This window comes from Borostomias antarcticus (assembly GCF_949987555.1).
Source record: "Borostomias antarcticus genome assembly, contig: scaffold_174, whole genome shotgun sequence".
Taxonomy (NCBI): domain Eukaryota; kingdom Metazoa; phylum Chordata; class Actinopteri; order Stomiiformes; family Stomiidae; genus Borostomias; species Borostomias antarcticus.
This window is the reverse complement of record NW_028175706.1, coordinates 92,446-112,135: the sequence shown is the minus strand read 5'-3', so window position 1 is coordinate 112,135 and position 19,690 is coordinate 92,446. Positions and strand designations below refer to the sequence as shown.

General features: G+C 42.3%; 1 protein-coding gene and 1 long non-coding RNA gene across 7 annotated transcripts; one reads left to right on the top strand and one right to left on the bottom strand.

Moving 5' to 3' along the window:
- Positions 1 to 872: 872 nt before the first annotated feature.
- LOC311329276 (uncharacterized protein) lies at positions 873 to 7,602 on the bottom strand. Its single transcript, XM_084463143.1, has 6 exons — positions 7,415 to 7,602; positions 6,036 to 6,121; positions 5,419 to 5,550; positions 5,198 to 5,276; positions 2,656 to 2,753; positions 873 to 1,758 (listed from the first exon to the last, which is right to left on the bottom strand). Exons 1-4 carry the CDS (start codon positions 7,518 to 7,520, stop codon positions 5,268 to 5,270), a joined length of 333 nt encoding a protein of 110 aa, XP_084319269.1. The 5' UTR covers positions 7,521 to 7,602; the 3' UTR covers positions 873 to 1,758; positions 2,656 to 2,753; positions 5,198 to 5,267.
- A 3,043-nt stretch (positions 7,603 to 10,645) lies between these two features.
- LOC311329275 lies at positions 10,646 to 18,951 on the top strand. 6 transcript variants are annotated; one of them, XR_014631292.1, is made up of 13 exons: positions 10,646 to 11,251; positions 12,006 to 12,376; positions 12,549 to 12,847; positions 13,046 to 13,167; positions 14,451 to 14,618; positions 14,782 to 15,548; positions 16,455 to 16,527; positions 16,722 to 16,859; positions 17,163 to 17,275; positions 17,701 to 17,802; positions 17,926 to 18,038; positions 18,166 to 18,236; positions 18,767 to 18,951. It is a non-coding gene; the product is annotated as an uncharacterized lncRNA (long non-coding RNA). The 6 variants fall into 6 exon arrangements; XR_014631294.1 differs by having other exon boundaries at positions 12,006 to 12,847; positions 14,782 to 14,870; positions 15,000 to 15,548; XR_014631295.1 differs by having other exon boundaries at positions 12,006 to 12,847; positions 14,782 to 15,152; positions 15,325 to 15,548.
- Positions 18,952 to 19,690: the final 739 nt, after the last annotated feature.

Sequence of the window (19,690 nt, the reverse complement as noted above, 5' to 3'; positions counted from 1 at the left end):
CAACACGCAGCATTTGTTTACATCCAGTTCGATGGGGTAAGCTATATTGATCTAGTTCAGTCCTGTTTACGTTAACGTTAAAGAATGAACGTCTGAAACGTCTCACCTTTTTAGCTAGCCTCTTTCTGGACTGTAGGTATACGGCCGTTGGAAGAGCTAGCTCTCCGTATCTACAATTGTCCCATCGTAGACCAGCTGTCCTTAAAAATATCTCCGCTCTTCTAACAAGTGTTGCAGAGAAATGTCAAAGATACTGACTCACTCGGGAGGGTTTCAGCATACGACGGTGGGTTTAGAACGCTCGGAATTGCTAATAAACATGTTTAATATATCTTATGTGACCTCTGTAAAACTGCCTTCTGAAAAAAGGTCTGTCTTCGTCTCGTTTGTTATTGGTGGTGCGCCACGCAATCTCTGCACTCCCTAGCGCCATCGCTGGTAGGAGGATTGTGTGCAACAACACGTGATGATTATTATTACATGCTTGTCACAAGATTTCGTGAGATGTCAGTCATTATGTGAAGCTTATAATAAATAAATGTTGCCTGCACTCCCTAGCGCCATCGCTCGTAGGAGATTTGAGTGTAACAATAAACACGTGATGATTATTATTACATGCTTGTCACAAGATTTTGTGAGATGTCTGTTATGTGAAGCTCTAAAAATGTCGGAGCCTATATGCAACAATTGCAGAGAACAAATAAGGAAATTCGAAGGATATTTCAGAAAACCCCATTCATCCTTGTTGATGCCCCTTCTCTCCCTCCCTCCTCCTCTCTCATGCCCAGTTCCTGGATTTGACCGTCTGACATCATCTAAGGCTAGAAGAGCACGCACCATTATAGGAATCATCATTAGAACATGTATTCTTGTGGTAGAAATGCTTTTATTCACCTATTGACATTTTGTGTTTCCATGCCTGGAAAACGCTTTTCTCAGCGAGAGAAGTGTGTTATGAACATTTTGACTGTACATGCACTGATCTGTTTGGAACAAAATGAATGACCCTATCATGTAGAAGAGCACACACCATTATAGGAATCATCATTAGAACAAATTATAATGTTTAATCATTTTCAGGCTGTAAACTCATTAATTTCCAAGATGGACGATGACTTGGAGTCTATGGACATTGACCATGGAGAGTTAAGGGCTATAAATGTGCAGATATGCCATCCTCCTCCCTTACATTAAATAGCATTGCTAAATGAATGCTGCTTGTTGTGTATCACACATCAGTATACAAGGCTGTATACTGATGTTGAATGTCTTTATACATCTTCCGTACGTTTTTAGCAGTCAACTCCTTCATACTCTGAGCTACTTAAAACCATTGAAGTATCAGTAAGTTCTCCTTTAATCACATTTCAGACCCATTGTAAATATGTACTAGTAGTGACCAAACATATTTCTTGGCTTGAATTTAAGCAGCTGCTGGCAAGATTGATATTTAAATTACAGATTCAACTTCATTGTCATTGCAAGACTCATAAGTACCATATGGGGTACCTACATGTACAATAATGTTATTTAAGTCAATGTTGCACGGCCACAGTAAGTGAATTGTATGTTCTATGCTTTACAAATGCCCACACATGTTATGTGACAGATTTCATGTACAAGTTATTTCAGATTTGTAATATCTTTTATACTTAAAAATAAATAATTCAGGCTCGCTGGTCCTGGACTGTAAGGAGTGCCGTCCCCTGGTCCTGGAGGCCGGGAGGTTCCAGGTCATGGGGATGTTGGTGGACTCATCTAGGACCAGAACACAAGAGGTCACTTGCAACAATATCGCTTCTTGATTCAGTTCTGTGTTAGGGGAATGGCTTTATGATCAGAGAAAAACAGTATTTAGCTCTTGTGAAGCCTTTTAACTCAAACTGTGTGTTCTAGTAGTAGTAGTTGCGTAAATCTACTGTATCTCTGTGCAAGGCACTGGGCAGGGCTGAGATGATTGTGTTGCTCGGCTGGAATGAGGATGATAAACATCATTTAACTCAACCCGGACACCGGGTGCCACCATACCACCTACCATCAGCCAATAGACTTTGCCATCTGTGCCCTATAGAATGAAGTACATGCATCAATATCAGGTAATTAAAGACCTACACTTGTTATTTCAAAAAAGGTCTTAAAGTTATGGGCATAGCCATGCAATTCTATACAACAGAGTGAAGATATAATAACATGACACAAAATACTATATTCTATTCTATCCAACTAGTCTTGTGTATGGCATCTATGCATTCGTGTTAAGAGTATGTTATCAGTCACCAGATGTCTGTCTTCTGAGGAAACTGAATGTGGTCAATGACTTTGATTAACCCTCAATGCTGGTGGCAGTAATGTTTTTTGTCTGACACAAAGCCCAGTTGATGTCCTCTGCACTAGGCCTGATGTAATCAGACAAACAAACCTCAGACTCATATTCAATATTGATCCAGTGAAGGATGTAATTATAAAGCAGTAGTAAACAGGACAGATGTGAGACAACAGGCATTGTAGGTGTTTAATCAGTGGCAGTAAGTAGATCCATGAAGAGGTCTGTAGTAACATGGTTGAGCAATTGTGATGTTTAATTACCTTACTGCATTGCACTTTTTAAACATAGGCTATCAAAATGAACTGTTTGGTATTCAGCAGTACAGTTACCTTGAGGTTCAGCATGTCAAACACCTCCCCTAACACTCCTGGTTCTTGTTTGAAGGGTTCTGATGACAGGGGGAGGAATCACCATCTCCTGAGGCAGCCTTTAGCAAAACAATAGTTTTATTGCCTTTTTAAAGGTGTCATTCCTCCATCAATCACTATCACACGTCGGTGTCTGTGGGCGTGTGTTCAGGTTTCTGAGTGGCAGTCGTGATAGCAAGGCCCGGATTGAGCACTACCAACAACAGGAGTGATGACAATGGGTGGTAGCTTAGATCACGTGATCTCAAATTCTCAGGATGGCCATGCCAAGTTACATGGGTGGGGGAATAGACTGGACCATTTAAACTCTACCTGGACATATTATGAAATAAAATGTTTTGATGAATGCAAATTGGTGTCTTTGTTTATTTGAATAATTTGAATACATTTATTCTAATTATAATAATACATTTCAATATTTGAATAAAATACATTTATTTATTAACATTATTTTATAACATATCAACCGACCTATTCTCACAACAAATAGGCATTGGTTATAGTACGATCGCAACATAACATAGCATCAATTAGGCAGTAACAAGTGGCACAGTAATATCTTAAGTAGAATTGTAAAGAGACTCCATATATCATGTATATACAACAGCTCTTAACCAATCAGATTGCGAGCTCAGACTTATATAATACAGAGAAAATACAGTGAGGAAAATAATTATTTGATCTCCTGTTGATTTTGCACGTTTGCCCACTGACAAAGAAATGATGAGTCTATCATTTTAATGGTAGGTTTATTTTAACAGTGAGAGACAGAATAACAACGAAAAAAATCCAGAAAAACACATTTCAAAAAAGGTATAAATTGATTTGCATTTGATTGAGTGAAATAAGTATTTGATCCCCTATCAACCAGCAAGATTTCTGGCTCCCACAGACTGGTTATGTCCATGAGGCACACAAATGAGTCCTCTCCCTTTAAGAGAGTGCTCCTAATCTCAGCTTGTTACCTGTATAAAAGACACATGTCCACAGAAGCAATCAATCAATCAGATTCCAAACTCTCCACCATGGCCAAGACCAAAGAGCTGTCTAAGCATGTCAGGGACAAGATTGTAGGCCTGCACAAGGCTGGAATGGGCTACACGACCATCGCCAAGCAGCTTGGTGAGAAGGTGACAACAGTTGGTACGATTATTAGCAAATGGAAAAAACACAAAAAAACAATCTCCCTCGGTCTGGGGCTCCACGCAAAATCTCGCCTCGTGGAGCTTCAATGATCATGAGAACAGTGAGGAATCAGCCCAGAACTACATGGGACGATCTTGTCTGATCTCAAGGCAGCTGGGACCACAGTCACCAAGAAAACAATTGGTAACACACTACACCGTAATGGACTGAAATCCTGCAGCACCCGCAAGGTCCCACTGCTGAAGAAAGCACATGTACAGGCCCGTCTGAAGTTTGCCAATGAACATCTGAATGATTCAGAGGAGGACTGGGTAAAAGTGTTGTGGTCAAAAATCTAGCTCTTTGGCATCAACTCAACTCGCCGTGTTTGGAGGAGGAGGAACGCTGACTATGACCCCATGAACACCATCCTCACCGTCAAACATGGAGGTGGAAACATTATGCTTTGGGGGTGTTTTTCTGCTAAGGGGACAGGACAACTTCACCACATCAAAGGGAAGATGGATGGGGCCATGTACCATCAAATCTTGGGTGAGAACCTCCTTCCCTCAGCCAGGACACTGAAAATGGGTCGTGGATGGGTATACCAGCATGACAATGACCCAAAACACACAGCCAAGACAACAAAGGAGTGGCTCAATTAGAAGCACATTAAGGTCCTGGAGTGACCTAGCCAGACTACAGACCTTAATCCCATATAAACTCTGTGGAGGGAGCTTACGATTCAAGTTGCCAAACATCAGCCTCGAAACCTTAATGACTTGGAGAGGATCTGCAAAGAGGAGTGGTACAGAATCCCTCCTGAGATGTGTGAAAACCTGCTGGCCAACTACAAGACACGTCTGACCTCAGTGATTGCCAACAAGGGTTTTGCAATTACGTACCAAGTCATGTTTTGCGACTTTTTGTTGTTATTCTGTCTCTCACTGTTAAAATAAACCTACCATTAAAATCATAGACTGATCATTTCTTTGTCAGTGGGCAAACTGACAAAATCAGCAGGGGTTCAAATAATTATTTCCCTCACGGTATGTACTAGTAGTGACCAAAGATATTTCTTGTCAAATTAAGCGCTGGCAAGATTGATATTTTAATTACAGATTCAACTCCATTGTCATTACAAGAGTCATAAGTGCCATCTTGGGTACCTACACTAATGTTATGCAAGTCAATGTTGCACGGTCACAGTAAGTGATTACTGTGTAGTATGTTCTATGCTTTACAAATGCGCACACGTGTTATGTAACAGATGGCATGTACAAGTTTGTGTGCGAATACAATCTGCCCCATTTCTTACCATGAGGGGGGTCCATTTTGTCTGCTTACAACAGGAGAGTTAGAGGAAAATGACACTTACTGCACTAGGGAGGGTAGGATGTTGCAGTCCACTACATGGCACAGAGTCCAAAGACCTTGTTCCCGAGGGCTCAGACTGCCTGCAGGTTCAGGAGCACACAGTACGAAGAGCCATCAGAAACTCAATATAAATCAAAAAGGGTCACAGAGCTTAAGATGTATTTTATGTATAGCAGTTAGAATAAGCGAGCATTGAGATTCTTCATTTCATTCCCACTGTACCCGTTTCTGGACGTCCTGGAAGTCACAGCTGAGTATCTCTATGAAGATGGGGACAGCACCTGCCTGGATCACCTCATCAGTCTGGTGGGATGTCCCTGATGCAATGTTGGTCTGGAACCATGCAGCCTCAAACTGCACAAACACATCACACCAAATCATTACTACAGTACATCCGTATCTAACTGGAGTCGGTGTCAGAGTGTGTGTGTAAGTGAGTGAGTGAGTGAGTGAGTGAGAAGATGTATCTGCAGAGTACAGCTTTCCCTTCTCTTCAGAAACTACACAAAGCTGAGATCAATGAGGTATTCTCCACTCCATGCTCGGGAGAATACCTCTGATAGAATATCTACTGTACATAACATAACCAGAAGCAAATGTCAATATACCTCACATATAGCATGCAGATAGGCCTATGCCCCCCACCCCCCAGTGATTTATTTATTCATATCCATATATAGCATCCAGGCCGATATGCTTCTTCTTACCCGTATTTTATACTATATAGAAATTGTACTTATTGTGTAGTTTGTAATTTGTAAATTGAGTATTGGAGTGTATCTGTTATTGAGCATAATCTTAATAATCATAGGAGTCGGCAGCTTGTATTCAAGACTTACGTTGGCTGTAAGATTAAAGCTCACGTCTGCGTCACTGTCTTCATCTGTCATCTCCATAAACTGGCCCTCCACATAAATCACTCCAACTGCAAGAACATGTCACTCCATCAACAGCAAGAACATACATCTTCCACAGAGACAATGTCCGGTCATCTTTGTATCTGGTTACACTAATCAGATTCAAACAGACAGTACAATTATTTACATGAATAGAATGATTGATTTTGTCTGGCTGTACTACAATCTAACTCTACTTAAGTTATTCATTTATTCTGTATTATTTTAATCATTCATCCACTGATATTGTTTTACCAATGATATATAGCTAGGTTCCCACCTGGGAAACTAGAGACACCTCAGGTAGCCACAGGGTTTCTAAATTATGGCTATAGCCTACTGAAACTAATAAATAATAATTTTAAAATGATTTATATAATGTATGGTAATAGTACAATATGAAAATGTATGTTGTGAAATTGTAATAAATATTCTCAATAAAAAAACACAAATACCATCCAATCACATTCGAGGGTCACAACAAAACTGAGATGTACAAGTGTGAGAGACCACAGCTGCCGTCGACACTGAACGAGTTAGTAACTAAAGACTAAGAAGTAAGTATTTAACGTTGGCTAGTTTAAAAATTCAACTATGGTAGTCAACATGAAACCCCCTTCAACTTGGAAACCTAACTCAATCAACAACCTAACTCTTCAACTCTCATTCAAAGTTTAAAATGTTATAGACCTTTAGCTGTTTCAAGGAATGATTTAAAGCTGATGGACCTTTAAATTCGTCTAGCTAGCTAGGGTTGTTGTTCAAGTAACATTATGTAATCAAAGTTATCTTGTTAATAATATAATATGGGTGGTTGCTACTGGGTATAATTACTGCTTTAGATGTTTAGTTTATTTTTAAACAAAAAAAATCATTTTTAACGTTAGCATTAGCTAGCTACAAAAATGCTAGATATAGCAAGCTAATGCTAGAACAAGACTTCACAACTCCTCGAGCCATTTAAATTTCCCGGGCTTGCAAACCCTAAGCTCGCGAGTCATGTCAGATGTGCTCGTTTAGCCCTCTCGAGACTGTGAGACGGCCCGTCAGCAGTCGCCCATGCTGGAGGTTTTAGGCTAGTTAATAGGTCTATCTACCTGTCTATTGATCTCTAGCTAGTTAGCCAAAACCCAAGTTTAACCCTCCAGGACCCCCTCGAATATGAGATTATACATCTCAAGGGACTATCCTCAATAAATTCAATTCAATTCAAAAGCTAAGCTATTCTTAAACCTCCAAAGTAGCCAGCCGTGAAAACCCTCGGAAGGGGCTAATATTCGTCCAGACCTAGCTCTGGTCCAGGTCACGTTAACATTACTTACTTGAGGAGTATTCTTGTCTGCTTCCAACTCTCCAATGTCGCTGGCATTCACAATGCATGATCAAAACGGAGAAAATTGTCACAAACACGTGCCTCTTCACCAGCATGTTAAACAAAGCAAAAAACTATTAATACAAAAATAACTAGCTAGTGTTACGCTTCAAACAGCAGTAAAGTCCTGACACGTGTCGCCGCATACTGCCTACTCAATCTGAAATCCAAAGCAAAACACGTGACCGTGTGAACGAAGTTCCGTTACACCACACAAGGGTGTTTCCGGTCTCTATATTGATGGGAACTAGTCCCCACTGTCGACACAAGCACTAGGCGGTAGACAAACTGAACTCTGTGCCTATACTGTAGCTTTCATTATATTCACTTGATCATTATATTAATAGTGTACCTCCATGGTTTCAGTCCATGTCTGCATAAATACACGTTTTCTTTTTTTAACGCAACATGCTTAACACATAAGCCTACCATAAGCATTATTTTCTTAACTTTTTGTAAAATGTTTCTAAAATTCATTAGGGAATTTGGGAATAATATATTTTTCACTTTTATCTATTTTTCAGAATGTGTGAATTGTGGATAGAGACTTACAAAAGGATTGTGTGCCTATTGAGACATGAAAGTGGATGAAATAAAAACATTTGTGTGCCAGCCCCGTTTTTCTCAAATTGATTACAATCAATGACTGTGAATGACTAAGGATTATTGGACAATATCTTTTTCACTTTTATTTTTCAGAATGGAACTTTCTACTATACTAAGTAGCAGCAGCAGCAGCAATCCGTTTAGCCGGCCACCCACTGTGACGGTGGCTGTGGTTGCTGAAACGGAGACAAAAAAAGTCCTCAGGTGGAAGTTCGATGGAGAGGGAGAGTGCACCCCAGAGGTGACAAAAATAAATAAAATGTGTGCAGTGACGGATGGCCACACAGTCACAAAGGTGACACTCATGGAGGAACACCGGGGGAAGATGGAGGTTTTTACTCTTTCATTATCATACCCATTTGTAACTTACAGTATGTAAATGTTTGAATTTAAATATGATACGCATTTGCTCTTCAGCACAGCCACTGATATCTGTAGAAATCGGTCTTTGTCATGTGAATAGATTTGCTATTGTAGACTATTCTGGTTTGCTTTATGCATAACTCTTACCTCATAGCTCTTACCTCTTTTTTCCATGTGTATTCCTTGCATGTCATTAGGCAGGGAGGACCTACATCCTAAAAAATTATGGCCTGTCAGATGGAAGGGAGGGGACCAGACGTTGCCTGATTATTAGAAGGGAGACGCAGGTATTTAGAACTACTCCTATCCAGGTGCCCCCTCATGTGGCACAGGAGGCTGCCCACATAATAAATCCTCCATCACCCACCCTGGACATCAAAAGTCGAGAGACCGGACGGCTCATGTCCTTGGAGGGGCGAGTAGTCGAGGTTAGTTCAAATTCTGAGTTTGAGGGGTGGGACTTAATACTTCATAAATGGCTTTTCAAATTCTGACCCAAAGACATGAATATACAAACACTTCACTCTGGCTTACTAGAAGTCTCTTCAACTACTGGTAATAGACCAGTTGGAGTAGGCGGGATGGTATATATGCTAATAAGATACAATTTGTTATATTTTTGTCCATGCCTGAATATAGACCTGTGTATTTAACACTGTGGTTAATTTATTTTAGGCCCAATCTTAATGCATTATATATTTTCCTGCTATTGTTGTAGATCTCTTCCATCCGGAAGTGTAGTGAGAGATCGGGAGACTACCCCCTCAGGAGGGTAACCTTGGAGAAGGTGACTATGTTTTTTGAACAAAATCTGACTTTATTGTATGTAGACTACTGCATGTGCACAGCATGAACAACAGCAAGAAGAGCCACTACTATAAATATCTGTCTATTTTCAGAATGGCGAAAGGGTGGCAGTAACCCTCTGGAGGGAGGCCACCCTCCTGGAGCTCATCCTGAATAAGGACATAAAATTGACACATGTCAAAGGGAGCACAGGGCCTTATGGCTACATTGTGCAGAGCACAAATTTCACCGACATAGAGGTAAAGTGTGTTATGCTAAATGTGGGAAAACAGGATTTTACAAATTTCTTGGGTTATGTCCACAAGCTTCATATTACCAGTCCTGAATTAACTGTACACTACACATATATGAAATATGGAGAAAAAGTGCCTCAAATTAAATGTGTTTAGGACTCTGTACGCTGAACCCTATGGCTATGTTTGATTGTCCTCCTGTAGTACCTCGCTGAAACTGCAACAAGTCAGATACTTGAGATCGACGGCTTCACAGAGGGGTCTGAGGGGTGTGAGGAGGTCAGTTTGATCCTAATCTGAATACCTAGAAGCTCTCGATTTGAAAGGTAGGCACTGGCTCTGCCCCTATGCCCATGTTTTGTTGCGCTTTATTCCAGACCACCGTGCTGCTCACCAATGGTGAAACCCTCAATGTGGCCACATCTTTGTGGGAAAGTGTGTTCGGCGTGGAGGATATTCCCACAATGCCCTGCAAGGTGCTGGGCACATGCAGTAGTCTACATACAATAAAGTCAGATTTTGTTCTAAAAACATAGTCACCTAGTCTCCCGATCTCTCACAACACTTCCGGATGGAAGAGATCTACAACAATAGCAGGAAAATATATAATGCATTAAGATTGGGCCTAAAATAAATTAACCACAGTGTTAAATACACAGGTCTATATTCAGGCATGGACAAAAATATAACAAATTGTATCTTATTAGCATATATACCATCCCGCCTACTCCAACTGGTCTATTACCAGTAGTTGAAGAGACTTCTAGTAAGCCAGAGTGAAGTGTTTGTATATTCATGTCTTTGGGTCAGAATTTGAAAAGCCATTTATGAAGTATGTGGGACTATAGTCAAGTTAGGGACATTCTGAGGCACCCCCCATCAACTTGTTTTGTTTTTGCATTGTTTATGTACTGCGATACTGTATTGTTTTATTCACTTGCAATTGAGATATTCATGTGCATTCATCACTTGTGATTTCAATAGATTCATTATGGCTAGAACGAGTTATGCTCCCAAGGGCACAGTAGAGGGCAGCAGTGGGCCTTGGGTACAGGTCAGGACGTCAGTGCGTGCGGACGTTCAGTTCTCCCAGAGGCAGCGTAGAGAATGCGAGACTGCTGCGTGAATGATGTGTGCCACGTTTTGTATTTTGCAGGTGAGATAATGTGACAAAGTGTATGCAACGCCACTGTATGATGAATATGTAATGTATGGAGGATCTGCAATGTAGACGTTCGTTATGTTGTAATCTACCGGAGTTTTGCTAGTTGCATAAAAGTACGGAGCTCCGCCTAGCAATACAGATTAGCCATGTGGCGTTAGCTAGCTGAGTGGTTAATGTCACGTTAGCCAGTAATGGATCAATGATGAATGTGTGTAGAATGTTATCAGTGTGTGTGTGTGTAGAGAATCCCTTTGATTATTTAGCGGATACTGTGAATTCCGTGCTCTAGATGTGACATTATATTGTTTAGTGAACATTCTAGGTTGCGCATGTTCAGCAAGATTTCTGTATCGCGCACGAGCGGACGTTCAGTTCTCCCAGATGCAGCGTAGAGAATGCGAGACTGCTGCGTGAATGATGTGTGCCACGTTTTGTATTTTGCAGAGATAAAGAAGACATAAAAATCCATGCATGCCTGGAACTCCATTCTTAAATGTCCAAGTGTGCAACAAGTATTGAGTCCCACCCCTCAAACTCAGAATTTGAACTAACCTCGACTACTCGCCCCTCCAAGGACATGAGCCGTCCGGTCTCTCGACTTTTCATGTCCAGGGTGGGTGATGGAGGATTTATTATGTTTTATATTTATTATTAATTTTGACATTCAAACGCATTATGAAGTCGTTCATTTGGTTATGTGTTAGTCTGTTCAAAGATTAGCTAGCCAGCCGCGCTGTGTAGCTTCACTTCAGGTTAGCTAACGAGAAGCTAGTTAGCCAACGTTACCGTGAAATACTCGTATAAATTAGTTTCGACGCAGATCAAGTAATAATAATCTCCCTCACACTAATAATTGCATATATAGTTGCTGTAATTATACCAAACGTTAAGTAACGTTAACTCTTACTATTACTATACGTAAAATATTGTGTACTTATTATTTATTTGTTTCACCTTTGGCAATCCTGTGGCCATCAGAGGTTGCCTAGCTAATGAGCATAATGTAAATGTGTGGTGTGTAGGATCACAAATACTGATCCTACATCAGTTTGTTGGCTGACTTGACTGACTGACTGACTAACTGGTTGGCTGGCTGGAATAACAAGCTAACAATCTGCTTTATTCAATAAAGGTTAAAAAAAAGTTACTTACTGAAGCCTCATCACCTTGGCTGATCATAGTTAGAAGGATGTTGACCGTGTGTGTGTGTGTGTGTGTGTGTGTGTGTGTGTGTGTGTGTGTGTGTGTGTGTGTGTGTGTGTGTGTGTGTGTGATCCATCCATCCAACAGGATGACCTGGGGGGCCACAGGAGCCTGGTTATTAGTGGGCCACCTTACTGAATGGATGCTCTCTTCGACCCCTGCAGCGCCCGGTCCCAGCATGGCAGACTTCTCTCTTCAGTGGTGTCAGGACCCTGCCTGCAAGGGGATCAGGACAAAAGTCTGTGCACCGAAGGTGGAGTTCCTGAATGATGTATCTCTGAATTCCCACATAGGGAAGGGAGGATAAGGGCCCCATTTGATCTCCTTGTGACTACAGCTGATCCAGGTCATATACAGTATGACAATGGTTCTATCACCACAGATCGGTGTACAGCCGCAAAACCTCTGTGTAGACACAAAAGGCTCCCATGCAGATCCCTCGGTTCGGTTCTGCAGGCTAGTTTACAACCATGAAGGAGCACCACATCCAGCCAGGTGTGGCGGTGGTGGGCGGCAAAATCAACGTGCTGGCAGGGTGAGAAGGGCTGCTGGGAATGGGCTGATGTACTGTTGATGGTTATTTGGCTATATAGCTTTGAAGTTATCGGACACTCCATTTGGTGTGCAGGTAATTGGATCTCTCTGAATGGTATGATATTTCAATGTCAAACCCACAATACTGAAAGCATACCCTTTGACCTCCTCAGATCCATGTGCGGTGTACAACCCTAAAACCTGTGTGTATGGGTATGAAGCGGGTGTGCTGAAAATCTGACTTTATTGTATGTAGACTACTGCATGTGCACAGCATGAACAACAGCAAGAAGAGCCACTACTATAAATATCTGTCTATTTTCAGAATGGCGAAAGGGTGGCAGTAACCCTCTGGAGGGAGGCCACCCTCCTGGAGCTCATCCTGAATAAGGAAATAAAATTGACACATGTCAAAGGGAGCACAGGGCCTTATGGCTACATTGTGCAGAGCACAAATTTCACCGACATAGAGGTAAAGTGTGTTATGCTAAATGTGGGAAAACAGGATTTTACAAATTTCTTGGGTTATGTCCACAAGCTTCATATTACCAGTCCTGAATTAACTGTACACTACACATATATGAAATATGGAGAAAAAGTGCCTCAAATTAAATGTGTTTAGGACTCTGTACGCTGAACCCTATGGCTATGTTTGATTGTCCTCCTGTAGTACCTCGCTGAAACTGCAACAAGTCAGATACTTGAGATTGACGGCTTCACAGAGGGGTCTGAGGGGTGTGAGGAGGTCAGTTTGATCCTAATCTGAATACCTAGAAGCTCTCGATTTGAAAGGTAGGCACTGGCTCTGCCCCTATGCCCATGTTTTGTTGCGCTTTATTCCAGACCACCGTGCTGCTCACCAATGGTGAAACCCTCAATGTGGCCACATCTTTGTGGGAAAGTGTGTTCGGCGTGGAGGATATTCCCACAATGCCCTGCAAGGTGCTGGGCACATGCAGTAGTCTACATACAATAAAGTCAGATTTTGTTCTAAAAACATAGTCACCTAGTCTCCCGATCTCTCACAACACTTCCGGATGGAAGAGATCTACAACAATAGCAGGAAAATATATAATGCATTAAGATTGGGCCTAAAATAAATTAACCACAGTGTTAAATACACAGGTCTATATTCAGGCATGGACAAAAATATAACAAATTGTATCTTATTAGCATATATACCATCCCGCCTACTCCAACTGGTCTATTACCAGTAGTTGAAGAGACTTCTAGTAAGCCAGAGTGAAGTGTTTGTATATTCATGTCTTTGGGTCAGAATTTGAAAAGCCATTTATGAAGTATGTGGGACTATAGTCAAGTTAGGGACATTCTAAGGCACCCCCCATCAACTTGTTTTGTTTTTGCATTGTTTATGTACTGCGATACTGTATTGTTTTATTCACTTGCAATTGAGATATTCATGTGCATTCATCACTTGTGATTTCAATAGATTCATTATGGCTAGAACGAGTTATGCTCCCAAGGGCACAGTAGAGGGCAGCAGTGGGCCTTGGGTACAGGTCAGGACGTCAGTGCGTGCGGACGTTCAGTTCTCCCAGAGGCAGCGTAGAGAATGCGAGACTGCTGCGTGAATGATGTGTGCCACGTTTTGTATTTTGCAGGTGAGATAATGTGACAAAGTGTATGCAACGCCACTGTATGATGAATATGTAATGTATGGAGGATCTGCAATGTAGACGTTCGTTATGTTGTAATCTACCGGAGTTTTGCTAGTTGCATAAAAGTACGGAGCTCCGCCTAGCAATACAGATTAGCCATGTGGCGTTAGCTAGCTGAGTGGTTAATGTCACGTTAGCCAGTAATGGATCAATGATGAATGTGTGTAGAATGTTATCAGTGTGTGTGTGTGTAGAGAATCCCTTTGATTATTTAGCGGATACTGTGAATTCCGTGCTCTAGATGTGACATTATATTGTTTAGTGAACATTCTAGGTTGCGCATGTTCAGCAAGATTTCTGTATCGCGCACGAGCGGACGTTCAGTTCTCCCAGATGCAGCGTAGAGAATGCGAGACTGCTGCGTGAATGATGTGTGCCACGTTTTGTATTTTGCAGAGATAAAGAAGACATAAAAATCCATGCATGCCTGGAACTCCATTCTTAAATGTCCAAGTGTGCAACAAGTATTGAGTCCCACCCCTCAAACTCAGAATTTGAACTAACCTCGACTACTCGCCCCTCCAAGGACATGAGCCGTCCGGTCTCTCGACTTTTCATGTCCAGGTGTGTGTGTGTGTGTGTGTGTGTGTGTGTGTGTGTGTGTGTGTGTGTGTGTGTGTGTGTGTGTGTGTGATCCATCCATCCAACAGGATGACCTGGGGGGCCACAGGAGCCTGGTTATTAGTGGGCCACCTTACTGAATGGATGCTCTCTTCGACCCCTGCAGCGCCCGGTCCCAGCATGGCAGACTTCTCTCTTCAGTGGTGTCAGGACCCTGCCTGCAAGGGGATCAGGACAAAAGTCTGTGCACCGAAGGTGGAGTTCCTGAATGATTTATCTCTGAATTCCCACATAGGGAAGGGAGGATAAGGGCCCCATTTGATCTCCTTGTGACTACAGCTGATCCAGGTCATATACAGTATGACAATGGTTCTATCACCACAGATCGGTGTACAGCCGCAAAACCTCTGTGTAGACACAAAAGGCTCCCATGCAGATCCCTCGGTTCGGTTCTGCAGGCTAGTTTACAACCATGAAGGAGCACCACATCCAGCCAGGTGTGGCGGTGGTGGGCGGCAAAATCAACGTGCTGGCAGGGTGAGAAGGGCTGCTGGGAATGGGCTGATGTACTGTTGATGGTTATTTGGCTATATAGTTTTGAAGTTATCGGACACTCCATTTGGTGTGCAGGTAATTGGATCTCTCTGAATGGTATGATATTTCAATGTCAAACCCACAATACTGAAAGCATACCCTTTGACCTCCTCAGATCCATGTGCGGTGTACAACCCTAAAACCTGTGTGTATGGGTATGAAGCGGGTGTGCTGAAAATATTGGTAATGTGATTTGTATTTTTCAATGAGGTGTGCAACCCTAAAACCTCTGTCCTGTGGACAGAAGTGGCTCCTATGTAGATCCCTCTGTTCGCGGTGCATCTGGCTCAAGGCAACGAAGGGGATGTCTCATATCCCTGGCAAGCAGAGTCTCCAACGGCAAGTTCTGGTATTCTCATAGTTCACAGAATGTACACTATATTGACAAAAGTTGGGACACCTACACATTACACCTACAGCCTTTATGACATCCCATTCTAAATTCATAGACAATAGTATGGACACAAAGCAAGGTCCATAAAGGCTTGGTTAGGTGAGGTTGGTGCAGAAGAACTTGACTGGCCCGTTCAGAGCCCTGACTTCAACCCCATCGAACACCTTTGGGATGAACTAGAATGGAGATTGCGAGCTAGGCCCTCTCGTTCAACATCAGTGTCTGACGTCACAAATGCTCTTCTGGATGAATGGGCAAAAATTCCCACAGACGCACTTTAAAAAGAGTGGAAGCTGTTATAGCTGCAAAGGGGGGACCAACTCCATATTAATGCTTATGAATTCAGAATGGGATGTCATAAAATCTCCTGTAGGTGTAATGTCTAGGTGGCCCCAATACCTTCGTCCATATAGTGTATTTGATTGTCATATGTTTTGGGCCCAGACATTAAGATGTCATATGGTTTGTAACTAGATACTTAACAGAAGAATGTTAACTAGCTAGTTATGGCACTTCTCTTCAAGGGAAACGATGACAGTTCACTGTGTCAGTGCCTTATATACCTTTTCATCAAGCAAACTTGACTTTCATTGGACGCTTCACTCTGGATCAAACATTTTAAAATATTAAAATCGTAATATTTTTTTTGTTTTGTTACTATTACTATACTTAATATATATATACTACGTTATCACCACAGATCGGTGTACAGTCGTAAAACCTCTGCAGACACAAAAGGCTCCCATGCAGATCCCTCGGTTCGGTTCCGCAGGTGGTTCCTTTTCATTTATTTTCTCTTCTGCTTCCTCTCCTCTTCACTATTTTCACTCTGTATTGCTCTACTTCTCCAGTAGTGTTGTTTTCACCTGCTGCCTTTTGCAACGTGACTGAATCGTCAAGATACAAGATCAGTTTATTAGCCAGGTAAATGGTTTACACATACCAGGAATTTGTCATCTCTCAAACACAACCTGTGCTTCTCTCTTAGTGACTGACTTGCAATTCACAGCTCTTTTCATTCACTCTCCCTCTAATAGCTGGTGTATTCATGTTTGATAGTGTATCTACATGATGAGTATGTTCTAACTTTGTGTGTGTCTGTCTGTCTGTCTACACAGGCTGTCAGACTGTTTGGATAAGAAAGCAGAGACCAATGAGCTCAGGGAGAAGGACATGAAGCTGACAACATCCGCTTTCAGGCGCTTGGCTCTGCCCACCAGCTGGACCAGCTCAGAGAGTCCATGAACCGCATGCAGGTAACTCCACACACACAGTCTCAACCACACAGGTAAGCCAGGACAGCAAATGGGGGAGAGGTGAGACAGACCTTGAGGTCGAACCTGTGACTCTCAGCCTCCTTCTTACTCAAGCCTGTCCTATAGCTCAAGCGTAGAGGAGGAGGAGAGAGGACTACTGCATGAACTAACAGCCTGCTGTCAGGCCTCTGCCTATCAGAGTTTGATGATTGAGACTGTCACTCTGAGAAAGTGAGTAGCAGAGGGACAGAGAAGCAGAGCGTTACTCTTTATACGTTACTCTGCAACTGCTGTGCTTTACAGACTCAGAAGAAGAGCTGGACAGTGCATGGCCCTTCAGCTACAGGGCAGGAATGGTCAAGCCATGGAAGAGTCGGAAGAGGAAGATGAAGAGGATGATGACAACGACGACGAGGGTGAGTTCAGAAAGCGACCCAAAATCTTTAATAATAAATGTATACCTGCACATTATGAGGGGGAGGACCCGTATGCACACACACATACACACACACACACACACACACACACTCTTCTTGAAGGGTGGCTGTGTAGTCTGTGAAGGAGGAGCTGTGGACCCGTCACCCCAAAGAGACACACCTCCCACTCTGCTATATGATGCGTTTATGTTTTGCTGTGATTATAGCAATATGTGAAATTCAGCACTTAACGGCTTACTGCTGCTGCGTGAATATCCCACACACCGCCACACTAGTGTGTGTGTGTGTTTATAAATCAGGTTAAATGCCTAGATTAACCTCTTTCTTTCTTTCTTTCTTTCTTTCTTTCTTTCTTTCTTTCTTTCTTTCTTTCTTTCTTTCTTTCTTTCTCTGTCTCTCTGAAGGCTCATCTGTTCGTGTTGCAGCTTGTCTATAGGCTGTTAGTGAGACCTGTTCTACCGGGTTTGATTAAAAAGAGACTGCTGATTTCTGATCACTGTATCAGAGTGAGTGAGTCATGCTGGCACACACACACAAACAAGGTGTGAGCCGAGGTGGGCTAGGGTTGATATGAGATAGGTGTACAAGCTTGGTGGTCTTCTCTCTCTCTCTCTCTCTCTCTCTCCCAGGACTGAATGGTGAGGATGGTTTGGAAGAGACGGCCATCAAAGTCCCTGAAATGTCCAAATCACATTCAGACATGCAGCTGCTGAGACAAGGGCATGACTGCAGATACATACAGGTGAGAACAGTGAAATGTACAAATACACATACATGTAAAGGCGCACAACCCACATTCACTCATACACAGAACAAGTCACACTTCTTCCTTTAATGCCCGCTCCTTCTCTCTCCCTCTTCACCTGCAGTATTTTGATCTGGAGTCTTACTGTACCTGCAGCTGAACTGAGAGAGGGATCTGAAGATGCCATGTGTGCATGTAGGTCCTGGCTGGCATATCCTCATTACGTCCATGATGGTCTGATCTGCATGTCTGACTCTCGATTCATCACAGTCATCCTGGGCTCACACTACAGGATTTTAAAAATCAATTTCTAAATCGGGTTGCATTACACAAGGAAATCTTAACAGATATTCTTCTTGTGAATCTCAAACATGCACCCACCACAAGATTTGTGAATAAGGCATATAATCACACATCTGGGTCTGTGAGCCGATCGGGAGGTTTAAGATTTGGCCTATAAACCCCTCACATTTCACAAGATAATCTGTGTCGAACATCAGTAATGACCAACGTTCCAGACCAGATTTCTCCTCCGATTGTCGGGAGTGGTGAATCGGGGATGAATCAGCCCAAATATCCTGTAGTATGAGCTTGGCATACGACAGCCTTATTAGAGTGTCTGGAAGGGGTTGTCTTTGTGTTAGTGTGTGTGTTTTGTATGTCTGTGTGTTTGTGTTCTTATTTAAAAATATTTTTCTGTCTCTCACCTTCCTCCCTCCCTCCAGTCTATGAGGAGGTCTCCATAGACCCAGTGTGTGGCTGAAGGCTGGTCCCGGTCAAACCAGACCTGCACATAAGGGAGGAAGCAGACCGGCCGGTGCTACAGTCAGCTCCAGTCACATGGTCCTGTCTTACGCCATGGAGATGATTGCGGCCCTGGGCTGTGTGTGTGCCAGTGCGCATTAAAGTTACAAACCTATTGAGACTTGTGTTTGAGTTGTCTTTGGCATTATTCAGCTGTGATGTCCTCCCAAGTACAGTAGCCTAGTTTGATTTTGACACATTTTCCCCCTGCACTGCTGCTGTACTTTTCTGCTGCTAAAACACCCAATTTCCCCACACAGGATTCCTATCTATCTATATGTTCTCATTTGTTAATGGCAAAAACGTTTTGGGAGAGAATAAAGATGTGAGTTTTCAAAATCACTTTACACTAAGCATTTCAAGACCAGGATCTTCACCGTCTGAATCCATCTCATGCAGGGTTTGCAATAGCCTGAGGTCAATATTGCCTGTGCATAATGGTGTCTTTGCACCATGCTATACTGTAGTTACATATTGTGCACAATGCACAATTTCATATGCTGTGCACCATTCACCATAACGGAGAACGGAAGACATCAAGTTCGATATACATATCCAGGTGTCTACTGCTGCAACAGTTGAATATAAAATGTGGACTAACCTTGTTTAGACCAGATTTGAATGAAGTACAGAGACGCGCGTGTGCACGCTGTGTTGTCAAGGGGCCCTGGCAACAGCTCATTCCGTCACCTTTGAATCGAAGGTAAGTTGACGTTAGCAATGTTAAGACAGTTGGCTAGCTAATATATCATAGCTAAACCATGTCAATATTATTACTATGCAAAGTATTACTAAAATACAGTTAACGCACTTTTTCCAGTTAATTCTGCTTAAGTTAAAATGTT

What these genes read in the sequence shown, in the direction of transcription:
- LOC311329276 (XM_084463143.1), bottom strand. Translation starts at nt 7,520, where the DNA reads ATGCTGGTGAAGAGGCACGTGTTTGTGACAATTTTCTCCGTTTTGATC. An exon ending in CAGACAAGAATACTCCTCAA is followed by an intron (nt 6,122 to 7,414) that starts GTAAGTAATGTT and finishes ATGTTCTTGCAG; the next exon opens with TTGGAGTGATTTATGTGGAG. An exon ending in GCTTTAATCTTACAGCCAAC is followed by an intron (nt 5,551 to 6,035) that starts GTAAGTCTTGAA and finishes GTGTTTGTGCAG; the next exon opens with TTTGAGGCTGCATGGTTCCA.